Source organism: Aythya ferina (genome assembly GCF_964211825.1).
Source record: "Aythya ferina genome assembly, chromosome: 1".
Classification (NCBI taxonomy): domain Eukaryota; kingdom Metazoa; phylum Chordata; class Aves; order Anseriformes; family Anatidae; genus Aythya; species Aythya ferina.
In genome coordinates this window covers 95108214-95121145 of record NC_140296.1, presented here as the reverse complement: position 1 = coordinate 95121145, position 12932 = coordinate 95108214, and the positions used below count along the sequence as shown (strand labels likewise).

General features: G+C 41.7%; 1 protein-coding gene across 2 annotated transcripts in view; it reads right to left on the bottom strand.

Moving 5' to 3' along the window:
- The window catches only part of HLCS (holocarboxylase synthetase), a gene marked incomplete at its 5' end in the record, with an annotated part of 127633 nt that extends 115624 nt beyond the window's left edge, over positions 1-12009 (bottom strand). Inside the window, 4 exons of one of the 2 annotated variants that reach the window (XM_084523744.1) lie at positions 200-1158; positions 3898-4060; positions 9419-9571; positions 11806-12009. In XM_084523744.1, coding sequence (XP_084379870.1) covers positions 200-1158; positions 3898-4060; positions 9419-9571; positions 11806-12009 — 1479 coding nt within the window. Of the gene's footprint in view, positions 1-199; positions 1159-3897; positions 4061-7394; positions 7566-9418; positions 9572-11805 lie in introns of those variants that run through there. The other variant, XM_084523745.1, reaches the window with a different exon arrangement.
- Between the last annotated feature and the right edge of the window lie 923 nt (positions 12010-12932).

Genomic DNA, 12932 nt, shown 5'->3' with positions numbered 1-12932 from the left:
CTATCCTTCATTAAGCTTCCCAAGAACCAAGTGAAAACCATTCTGTATTCACAGTCCTTGTACAATCACCAAAATATCCATCCATACTTGCCCCTTGAAAGCATCCCAAAGAGCAAGCAGTAAGAACCAGTGAATTTTTTTCAGCATACCACAATATCGTGTAGCAATGTGCAAATTGATGTTTTTGCATACACAGTACCTGAGAAAGAATGGCTTCTCCTCCATTGTCTCCGTAAGGCAGATGAACAATAACTGTATCTTTATCAGCATTATTTAAATGACTCAATCGCTTCACTTTGCTGTTACTTTCCTTCTTTACTTCTTCAAAAATACAGCCACTGATCAAAAGGTTTAATTTCACTTCAGTGCTGTCAGTTTTAGAGACAACTAATTCATGAACGGTCTTCTTCAGTTTGTCTTTTCTCTTTATTTCTATACCACCAAATGTAAATGAGGAAGAAAACCCTAGAATCTTTCCACCCTTAGATAAAAACTTCACAAACTGTTCTTGGTTCTTGTCAGAAATAGGCTCCTCTGTGGCAATGATCAACAGCAGTGCATTATCAATCCATGGATCTTTGAGAACTTGCTCCTCGTGCAGCTGGTAGATGGTGTAGTTGTCTGCATCAATGCATTCCAGGAGGATTGATTTTACTTGGTCAAATTCCACTTTTGCAGTTTCAGAACCAACATAAATCAACACGTTAGGGGGCTTTCCAGCAAGGTTTACTCTCTTTATTCCTGTTGCCAGACAATCACCACCATTCTCATCCAGTTTGCTATTGCAATGGTCAGAAAGTTCTGGAATGTCTTCTGCAGAGGCAAATCTGACAGATTCAATAGTGCTGTTTTCAAGTTGCAGACATTCGTGACAGCTGGAAAGATGCAAGTGATGATGCTCTCCAAAGCCTGTCTCTTTGTCAGACAGGCTGTTGGATTCATCTTCATACTCACTTTCTTTCTCTAGCTTGGATTTCTCTTCTGCCTCTGGATCACCTTGTCCTACAGACTCAGCTACTCCTAACTTTGATTTAGCAGTAGTCCCAAGAGTAGCAGTAGGAGTTGCTTCATTCACCTGTGTACTGTTTCTACTCATCTCTTTTACAGACGGTGCCACCTGCGTCAACTCCTTCAGAGTCGATTCCTGTAAATGGACAGCTGGAAGAGTTAAATAATAAGAAAAAGGAGTTATAAAAAATATATTAAAAGATCTACAACAAATATCACTATGCCAGCAGGATCTAGGTTTAATTTCAGTGCAAATCATCTAGAATACTAAGAATTCCACTAGTTTGACATACTAAACCCTACACCTTTGAATATTAAAAATTTGCACTCATGTTCTTTACTCTAATGACTATTTGTTTCAGGAAAGCGTGTCAAAGCATAGCACTTGTCATTTACAGGGAACATTTAAATAAACACTAACATTCTTTGGAAGTACACAAATATTTGGATAAAAATAAAACCTGACAGCTACCGTATGTGATCCAGACATGTTCTTAACAGAACAGTAGTCTATGGGAGGAAGGGAAGGAAGCTTTTACACAAATGCATCAGCTTGTCAGCTTATATTATTTTGTCCACGACTAAAAAAAATACAAAATGAAGCAGGGAAGTACCTTTAGAAAAATACTGGTCTCTTAAGGAGGGTAGGGTGGAAAATTCCTTGCTGTTATTTTGAAATAAACTATTTTGAAATAAGCTATTCAAGTGATGATATTGGGTAAGATGGAAACATTGAACTATGTTTCTTGCATTGCTGTAGGCAGCAAAATAAAAAGTTTTGCACAAGTATGAAAGGGAGGAGAAACATCTGAATTGCTGAACTGCTTCCAATCTGCAGAAAGGGAGGCATAACCAGCCACAGCAAGACGTGAGCTAAAATTCCAAGGCAAACATAACAAATTGGAAGGTTTAAACTCTTTGTTTCCCCCCAAATGGAAATGCAGAGATAAACAATTTCTGGCAAGTACAAATGAGAAAAGAAGGGCAATGATGCCTATTGTTATTAGAACTTGTAGAGCAAACTGAGAAAGAGAGAAAAATTGCTCTTTGTACGGTAAATGATTTCTTTCAGCTTCTGAGCCATGGAAACATTTTAAATCAAAGCACACAAAACTTTACTGAATCCCTCTCCACTCCCACAAGGCCAAATAAACTTACTAAGTTGTTGTTTCTGATTTCTTATATAAATTCAGTGAGAAAGTAGATTAACAAAATAGTCAACTGGCATCCAACACACCAGATCCAAATTCAATTACTTTCTTCACTTAAGAACACTTGAAACCCCTTGAATCTACATCCCTTTGCCTACTTTGGAGTGCAAATTTGAAGCATGAGTTTTCAGACCCCAGAAGAATTTCACAGCTGTCATCATATTATTTCATCAAGAAACTCCATCAGTCTCTTTTGAAGCAGTTTTAGCATGAACATAGTACCTGAAGCAAAATGAACCAGAAAAGTGGCTCTCCGTCTCTTGGGAAACTATCCCAGCTTCTATCCCCTGCATGCATGCATGAATGTTTTTGCAAAACAGCACTAAGAGGAAACTGAGTTTCATGCCAGGTATATTTGCCAGCATATTCCTCATATTCCTGCCAGCTTGCTCCCTAGCTAGTTGTTCTTGATTTTGCCACTCCCTGGCCTGTGCCAATGCACTACAATCTACATTTTTAAAAAAATTGGAAAAAAAAAGGCTTTTTCTCTCATTTTGCAGTGAGAGTAAGGTGCTATAGAGGGATCTTTGCAGCCCAAATCATTGTATTATTGTAGGTAGCCTCATGAATCCACAGTTTTATCAACACAGATGAGAAGGCACAACTTGAGAAGAAGAAACAACACCATTGTTGAAGAAAAAAAAGAAAAAGGATATACTCACAGAGAGCCCACCATTTCACAATACCCTAGAATGTATTAATATGTAGTCTGTATTAGAATCATGCTGGAAACAAACGTTCAATTTTCGCAAAGGAAAGAGAGGTGAACCTTGGACTTCCCACAGCTCAGACAACAATTCTATTTAAGTATGGTATTACAAATGGAACCACTACTACTACTTGTCCTGTGTGTGTGATCTGCCCTAACTTCCTCCCTACCTTTGCCAAAGCTATTAAGCTAATGAGGACACAACTGCTAATAGCTTTGATATCATTAAAATTACCTCCTAAAAGAAATATACCATCCACCAAAAAATCAATTAGCACTGACAACATCCTCCTTCTCTTGGTTATTTCTTTCCATCTGTTTAGAAAGCACATGATCTCTTCTCTCAGTGATCCAAAGAATGAAGATGTTCAGTTTAGAGCAATTGTTCTCAAACTGTGTTTAGCTTTGAAGACACTTTCATTTCAAAACTGAAAAGAGAACATTTGACTAAAACCTTCTGTAATTTTTGCAAACAGGTCAGTTAATCTAACAGGCAAGCTTATAGAAACAATATTTTCCAACTTCACTGTTGTGATGCTTATACTTTCATGCGTATTTGAAAAAATGAAAAATACCATCTTAGATACTCAAGGATACCATCGTACTAAGGTTAATTATAGGCAGTAGCTTATGAGGCAATACAGGAATAAAAAATAATGTTTTTAATTCCAATGTCTTTGAACTATTTTTCTGTTATTTTTGTTGCTGTATTCATAACACATTCTGTAAAGAGAAACTCAATCAAAAAGTGGTCTAAGTTTTCAACAGTCTTTATATTTGACAGTATTCAGTATAAAATATGACAGTGAAAGAGTGATGAAATGCCTAAAATGACACCAGGAAGAAAACACTGCACAAAAATAAAACCATGTTTACTTATGTAGGTATGAAGATGATGTGTACAGTCCTAAAATAGCTATAAAACAAAGATGTTTTACCATTAAAAACACAATTTATGAACATACTTACAAACAATCTTGTGTGGCACCATTCCGTTATCCATTTGAAGCCTGTCTTCCATGAATGCTATTCCAAGGTTGCTGAAATTATCTACACTTGCTTCAGCAATTAATTTATAAGGTTCCCCAGGTTTATAGGCCAATGGTGAACAATAGTCTGACCACTTCACAACCTAGGAATAAATCATACACAAGTTTTTCAGCTTGAAAATGATACAGCAAAATGTCAAAATACCAACAGTATAATGCTTCTGTGAGATGAACTGCAAGTAAAACTGCCCTCCCTTCCCTAAGGATTCTGCTATTAAAAAGCCTCACAACAACAGGCAAAGCTAACAAAGGGACGTTCCCAAACCAAAAAAGCACAACTGGTGAATTCAAGTACCAGAAATAATTTTACTAGTTTATCAGAAGTATTAAGTAAGCATAAAAGATTCAAGTTGCTCATATACATCAAAAATTCTGCTCTCCAGAACGGTGTTATGAAAATTACATACTTGGGTTCAGCTGCTCAGAGAAGGTTTGTGAAACCCAAACTATAGAGTTGTAGTGGCTTGGAAAACGACTTTCAAGTTTAATCATAAAACCACCAGGTCAGCTGCATGCTTTAACATGCAGGTTAAACTCAAATTCTGAAATACAAGAGCAAGTAATAGCTTCAAACCAGCTACCCCAGAACACACAGCTGGTGAAAGCCAGCCCTCACATTCATGACTGATGTATCACTCAGGTCCTGGACATAATGACCACTCACTGGTTAAAGCAATAGCAATGAATTTCATAGAATCATAGAATCATTAGGGTTGGGAAAGACCTCCAAGATCATCTGGTCCAACCATCCCCCTACTACCAATGTCACCCATTAAACCATGTCCCTAAGTACCACGTCCAACCTTTCCTTAAACACCCCCAGGGGCAGTGATTCTACCACCTCCCTCGGGCAACCCATTCCAGTGCCTGACTGCCCTGTGTGAGAAGAAGAAATGTCTCCTAATTTCCAACCTAAATCTCCCCTGGAGTTTCTACTTCTAGGACCTGAAAGGTCACCTCTACGACTCTGTACTAGCCCCAAAGTTACAGGATATATTTCTGGGCACAATGGTATCAACCAGTTCTGAAGAAAAACAACATCTGCTTCTGGAAGATACCTATCCTAGCCCCTGCTAGACTTGTATCACTGCAGTTGGAGCATCAGTCAGACTTCCCCCCACTGTCACTGGGGAAATTCATGACCAAATCAGCCAATTACCCCCAACTAACTGCCTTGAGTGATATCCTGAATGACACTGTCACTTTCCAGATGGAAGGGATTCCCAGCTGTGTAGTCCATTGGTGCAATACCCACAGCTGAAATGGAAGTATCCTGTTGTAGTCATAAGGGGTGTTACTCTCAGAGCCTACCGCTAACTGCTAGCAGTTTGTGATCGCTGGTAACTAATGTGTAATGATACATTTATGACAAAGGATACTGGCTTCTTCCTCTTTTGCTAAACTGATTATCTACTCCCACAGCATTGTATTGACGTTCACAGCATAAAGGACTGACCTACACTGCTAGTAGTAACATTATTGCCATGTTACATTCTCTCATGCTTCTGAGGATAGGACCAAAACCAAATTCATTGTCACTCTAAAATCTTACCAGGTATATGTAAAACATATGCTTTGGCAACTCTAGTTTCACTGATAGATTCTCTATGGAGAAGTCAGAAATGCCTCCCTTCCCCTGTGCTCTGTTTTAAACCCAGCAGGCAGCTAAGTGCCACTCTCTCTCTCTTCCCAGGTGGGAGAGAGAATCAGAAAGGTAAAAATACAAGAACTCGTGTGTCGAGATAAAGACAGTTTACTAGGTAAAGCAAAACCTGCACACAAAAAAAAAAAAAAGAAAAAAAAAGCGAAACAAACGGAAACAAACGGGGAATTCATTCATTACTTGCCATCATGCAGACATTCATCCACCACCAGAAAAGCAGTGCTCATTGTGCCTAATGTTTCTTGGGAAGACAAATGCCATCATTCCCAATATCCCCCCCCCCGCCTTCTTCTTTCTTTCCCCCAGCTGTTATTGCTGAGCATGACACCATGTCATACGGGACATCCCTCTGGCCAGCTTGGGCCAGCTGTCCTGGCTGTGTCCCCCCCGCCTCCTGGTGCCCCCCCAGCCTCCTCATTGGCAGGGCAGGAAAGTCCTTGGCTCTGTGTAAGTGCTGCTCTGCAACAACTAAAACATTAATGTGTTACCATCACTATTGTCATCAAAAATCCAAACTACCACATCATACAAGTCTCCACATAGAAAATTAACTCTATCCCAACCAAATCCATTATATCATATCTGGGGCAACCAGAATAATAATAAAAGTCTTAGGTCAGACCCCAGGGAAGAGGACAGATTATGAAACATGAAACGCTTAGTCATAACCTGCATGAAGCTCTCTGATATCAGATTTTCACTAAGACCAGAAGTGCTTCTTCTAATCCACATCACAGACACATGCACATACCACTGTTCTGGACCAGAATTTTTCCAAGAGCTATGCAGCTGCCATGTCTCTTTGCCCAGGAATTCAGCAAGAGGTCAACCGTTCTTAGACACTCAAGAGTGTCTAACCTTCCTCACCTTTCTCTCTTCTCCTTCTCTGCATGTCCTTCAAGTCAAGTCTTCTATAACCCTCTCTCTTTTCTTCAGCATATGACTTTGGGCTACTCCCTGTGGTAGAAGGTAAAAGACTCACACCATTTTTAAGATATCCTTTAGATATCCTTTCTTATCCAGAAAACAGGCACAAGCAGCTAACACCCACATCACCTGCAAACTGTGAGGATATACTGAGGCTTTTACCATTTTTCATGGCACCAAGTAAAACATTAGACAGAATAACAAGTAACAACAAGAAGTGGTTATTGCTGTTTAGTGCAAATAAAGTAAATACACAAAAGAACCTCACAAAGTTAGGCTGCTGCCAAGACATATGACCTGGAATCCTGCTCATGCAACAATCCACAATGTACAAAAGTCCTCAGAAAGCATTTTCAAACCAGCCTTGCTTTTCTGCTTCTTCATCAAAATTCTGCCAGAATACAAAATGAAAGGCTAGCTCTTATTAAGAGATGAGAATTTCTTTATACTCCTGCTTTCTAGATCCACCCTAGTTTCAGCAGAAACCAGTCACAGATCACTGATTGCTGTACAAAGAACAGCTTTTCTCTCTAGAAATTCTTGTAGGCCACAAGAACAACCTGTTCTTACAATCCCTGTCTAGGTTGACAGCTGGCTGCCAGAGGCAGCAGAATTAAAAGCACTTCTAGTTAAGTGACACGTACACAGAACAATAATTATCAAAATAAAACAGCAGTTCTTTGTAGTTTCAGTCTTTTGTCTGGACTATTGCTTTTGAGCTTGATAAATCAAATTGATCATAATTAATGTCTATAGAAGAATGCAAACATTTTTCATTCTAAAGAAAATGCAAACTGTCTAGTTTATCTCCCACAATCAGAACTCACCTGGATGATTCCTCGGACTTATATCGAAGGCAACAAAAACATCAACAAAATAGCTAATGTGGCTACTTCCTATGTGCTCCAAGGAAATACAAAGCAAGCTGGACCACGGTCAGAAGGCTTCAGCAGAAAAGGTCTCAGAGCTCTCAACAAGCTTTCAGTGCCTCTAGTCCTCACAGTCCAGTTTTCATGGAGATAATGACCTGGCCTGATGTAGCATGGAGATAATGATCTGGCCTGATCTGGCACTTCAGCAGGACATCATTCCTCTAGAGGGCAAAGACTAACACGTTCCAAAAGCATGCTCTGTTCTCCATTCAAAGGCTTACGTGGAAGGTGAAGGTACTAAAAATTGGATTGCAGACACATCTGGATTTGTGCCCATTCCAGATCTGTCCTTCTGTTCCTGTACTGAAGTTAGGTAAGTCTATTTACCACCCACTCTGTTCTCAGTGTTCACTCCAGCAGTGAGTGCTCTGGATCACCTCTCAGAACAAGCCGCCTGGAAAATGCATGTTCCTCATCCAGGGAAGCCGATGAGCCACGGCCACTTGCAGACATGACTGGTTTCTTTTAACAACAGAAAGGGCCAGGCAACCTGCTGCCAGAAGGCAAGGATGACAGATGGTCCTGTGGGGTGCTGAGTAGAACTATTCAGGAAGACACCTTGCTGATTCCCCTCAAATGGGGATCCTAGCTTGTAGTGTAGCATAAAATAGCCTAGTTATCAGAGAGGACTCTGTCTATCTCAGTGATCAGGCCAGATGTTTTACTACTGTCTCCCCAGAGATATCCTAGCATGCCTGTCTTTCCCTATCTTATCTTTTCTGTAGGCAGTACATTCCTATTCACTAAGGAGAGTGTACAACATGCAAACACAGCCTGCCTTAGGAAGGACCTCAGGCAACCTGTACCACAGCCAAGACTTTTCCTTCCCTCAAAGTTAAGTTTGTCTTTTGCTTTGGCTTATAACTTTTCTTCCCCGTCAGACCTGCATCCAAGCTGAGACACTTGGACAGAAAAAATTCCTCATGTGAGGAAAAAGTTACTAGAACAACAAAATTTAGGGGAAAGAGACGTTGTCTCAAGTTCATAGTAAATCTTGATGGGCTCTGCATACTGCTTATAATGCATAATTCATTCAGAGATACAGTAAGTCAAATTTTAGAACATCATCTTTTAAATCTGTGTCTTTCCACTTTCAGCACAGTACTGGAAAAGGGACTTTAAGACTTCTAAGCATTTAGGATGTGAACATTTTCTAAGTATGCTTGCCATAAGGATTTCAGTACTAGTTTAATTTATATCTCTGGATGCCTCAAGATCATTTTGTCAGTATTATTTATTACAGGTCAAACACCATTTATAAGTTTGCAAACAAAAAGTACTGACATTCCCCCACCACACTTCACAGAAAAGAAAGGAACCGATTTGGGCCTTTCTTCTATAGACTTGACAAAATTATCCAAATGTATAGCACCAAACTTGTATTTATAAATCACAATGGAAGGAAGCTTCCAAGAGAGGTTTCCATTTCAATTGCAACTTTTCACACTCAGTCTGAGATTGAAGAGCTTTTCAGAAGTCATAACATATGCTTGCTTCATATATTTTTACTTTGGCATTTGCTTCAGCTAGTGTCAGAGATAACATACTGAGATAAATGGACTTTTGATCTGCCTTAGTATGACAGCTCTTGAGCTGTTTTTTCCTGTTCAACATATATAACCATATATGCTTCACCCAATCATGACAGAATTCTGCAGTTTCTGTCCATAGACAGAGAAGTGTGCTACAAAAATAAACCACTCAGGAAAATGTCTATGAGTTTAGTTGAAGTATAAAATAGAACTAAAGTATTAAGTGATCAAGTTTAATTAATAGCTTATATTTTTATTCCTAGAAACATTGTAAATGTACAAAATCTATCTGCCATTGATTTGTTTCCTTCAAGCATTTTGGAGTTATGCCTACCAAATGAGTTCTCCATACTACTTTCTTTGCAAGAAACAAAGAGCACTGCTTACCTCTTTTGAAGAGACAGGTACTTTCTGCAAGTTATCTGTCTGAGCTGAAATGCTTTCTGTCACAAAAGCTATATGTTCTGCTTCTAGCAATTTATCAGGATAAATAAAAGGAGAAATGAGAAGTAGACTCCATCTGTTTAAATCATCAAGGAGCTGAAAGAAACAGGAAAGAAAAATAAGTCTGTATGGAACATCTGATTTAATAATTCTTTTCTAAATTATCCCCAGCCCAAATTCAAATCTGACCCTTCAGCTTAACATGAACACTCTCTGTAATGCCATGAGGAAAACAACTTCCCATGAGGACAAAAAGGGGTAAAAGGTCTGAATCATTAAGCAAGTAAAGTAAAATAAAAAGTGACAACCCAAGCTTTCAAGCCAATCCAGATTCCAGCTGTCAGCATTGCCGTAGGAGTACACAGCTGAGTGGGCTACTGATGACGGCCATGCCATTGGCACCATGACTTCTGTGGGCCCTTTATCACTGGATTCTGCCATCTGCAGCATCCTTCATCCGACCAAATCCTCTTCTCCTGTCCATGCTACAGTCCACCCTACCTCCTCCTTCCTTCTGTCTTCTCTGACTACACAAACCCATGGTCCTGATGCCTTGGTTCTGGCTCTTGATGGCAGAAGACCACTGCCAGCTCCTTGGCAGGGGCTGAGAGAGCAGTCATAACGCATGGCCTGCCTGGGCAGTCAGGACAGTGCCAGTGCCATTGCCTGGCTAGCACTGCAGGTGGCTTTCATTCTAGTCGGGTAACAATCCTCCAGGAAACTTTCTGTCCCACAGCCAAATAATACACACTGCCTCTGCACCCATCTGCCCAAAGAGTAGTCAGCCCGTGAGCCACAAATGACCCAAGAACCATACGTTACATGGGCCTAATTTTTAGGATACCTAATTTACCTAACTTATAAAGTTTTAGGATGTCTTTCCTAAAGCCAGTTATATAACAACAGTTATATTTTGTGGACAGGTCTAGCCTCTTAAGAACTATGACAAATTCCTAATCTTAAAAAATGATTAGGAAGAGAAGGAGAGGGTACTTTTTAAAGTATTAAATCTTCATGCACTAGCACCTAAATAATTCATTCAGTATGTAACTCGAAACTTAAAGAAATAAATCATTCAAAGGAAGTTTGCCCTTAAGGTAGTCCATCCACTTAGCAGACCATTGGGCAAGCACTTTTCTTCATTAAATTATAAAAATTGTTCCCTTGCACCTCCTCATCAAAGAGCAAATAAAGCTCAATAGCTGGCATCACTATACCAAACAACAGCATTAAGAACCTCAACACTTCTCAATGAATAATCTGTTCCCATATCATCTTACGTCAAATTTTACACAGATATTGCATTGAACTTTCTTTCTCTGACATATTTTAAAGGCGACAAACATCAAAAGAAATGGTTATTTCAGAACTACTATGCTAGGAACAGGTTTTGTATGCCTTCAGTAACTTTAAGTAGAAATGTAAGAAAGAGTTGCCTTTGAACACACTCCATGTATATACATCGCTCCACATGTAAATGGAAAGAGTGCGATATTAAGTCTTGCTTGAAGAACTAAAATTAAAGGGGACAGACAGACAGGCTAGACTGCCCGACCGACCAGCTTCACAGAGCGTGGAAGCTGCAAGAGCAAACACTGCTACCTTCCGCGGGAAAGTGAGCTAATCTGATGGAGCTTTATACTACCTTAAGCCTCCAATTTGACTACGGAGCAAACAACAATGCTCGATGAGTTACCATTTACAGCCGCTGCTATCTTATCTTAAGGAAGTTACTGACTGCAGCCCAGAGGCAGTTACGCCTACTTGGAAACCAAACTAGCCCAGCTAGCTTCCTAGAAGCCAAAAAAGCATGAGAATTAACTTTTTTTTCTCTTCACGGTGTTTGGGGATGATGCCGCCCCTACCCGTAATGCCATTAGGTCAGAGCCCTTGGGTGTCACACGACCGAGGTGTAAGGTGGCAGGCGTCTCACGCGGGGACTCAGAGTCATATCCAACTGGGAACTTCAGTGCATATTTTGAAGGGGCGAATATGTTTTAATTAAGAGAACTTTCAGTGCATGTTTTGAAGGTGCGAGTACGTTTTGAATAAGCGCCCTGACTTTATGCCAAACTTTAAGGAAAAAAAAAAAAAAAAAGGATCTCTGGAGGGGTTTCCTAACTCCCCAAAGCGCAAATAAACATTTATAACATTTATTTGTCAGTTTTTTAGCCTGGGGAGGGGACGGCCGCGCCGGCAGCGCCCCCCCCCCCCGGTTGCCGTGGCGACGGCTCAGCCGTCGCCACGGCAACCGGGGGGGGGGTGGGCGCTGCCGGCGCGGCCGCTCCCCGCCCCTCTCGCCGTGCCCCGTCCCCCCGCTCCCCGGTTACCTGCGCCTCGTCCGTGAAGAAGACTTTGTTCCCCAGCCTGAGGCACACGCGCTCGTCGGGCGGCGCGGCGCGGCGGCAGCAGCGGCAGCAGAAGGTGAAGGAGCAGCGGGAGCGGTGCAGGCGCCGCACGGTGCGCCGGATCAGCGCGGCCGAGCAGGGCCCCCAGCGCGCCCATAGGTAGAGGTAGCACAGCGTGATCAGCATGGCGGGCGCGGCACCACCCCCCCCACACCCCAACCGCCGCCTCCAACCGCCCCGCCCCGCCAACGGCCACCAACGGCCGGCTACCGCCGGGCGGGGACACGCCCTGAGGCACGCCCATAGCCACGCCCACCCCCCTGTTGGCTCCCTCCCTCCCCTCCGCCTCTCCGATTGGCTGCCGGCCTGACGCCCCGCCCCTTCTCAATGGCGGCGCTGCCCCAACGGAGCCCTCAAGGGGCGCGGGACGGGTTGCGGTGGCGCCCGCGAGACAAAGCTGCGTTTGAAACAAGGGAAAAGAAAATAATTAAACATATTTAGTTAAATTAAATAAAAACCTGTTTTGTATTCTTGTGTGGTGTGAATCCTTACAAAATTTCTGCGGGATGGGCAGTGGGGAGTAGCGTATATCCACCTTTCCCAAGCATTTTGACCCATTCTGACCCAATTCCTCAAGGAATCGTTCATTTCCTGGTCTCCAAAGTCAATGCTGTCCACATGAACAATGTTTTGCGGTGAAAGCAAGTATTTAGTGGTTTAGCGTTGTGGATTAGGGGCTCTGCCACGCACACATTACGCTATAGATGCGATTCAGAGGGCTAGACTCATGTTTCTGCTATAGAAATATCTTTCCTCACCTGTCAGGTGAGTTGTATGAAAGTATATGCAGTAGACAAAACAGTAACAGTCAAATGTATTGCTAGTTTTCATGCAGAAGCATGGAACGAGTCTTCTCTTCCTCAAGAATGATTCAGCTTTGCCACTCAACCTTATTTTAGGGTCCGTTGCATCCTATGGGAGCAGCGTCTCTGGTCACAAACACAGGAAAAACACCGGACATCAGACCCTGTACATACGGATAGCCACCAGAGGGCAAAGCAGGCACGAGCTGACACATTTGATTTCACTTAAACATTCGTTTAATTCAA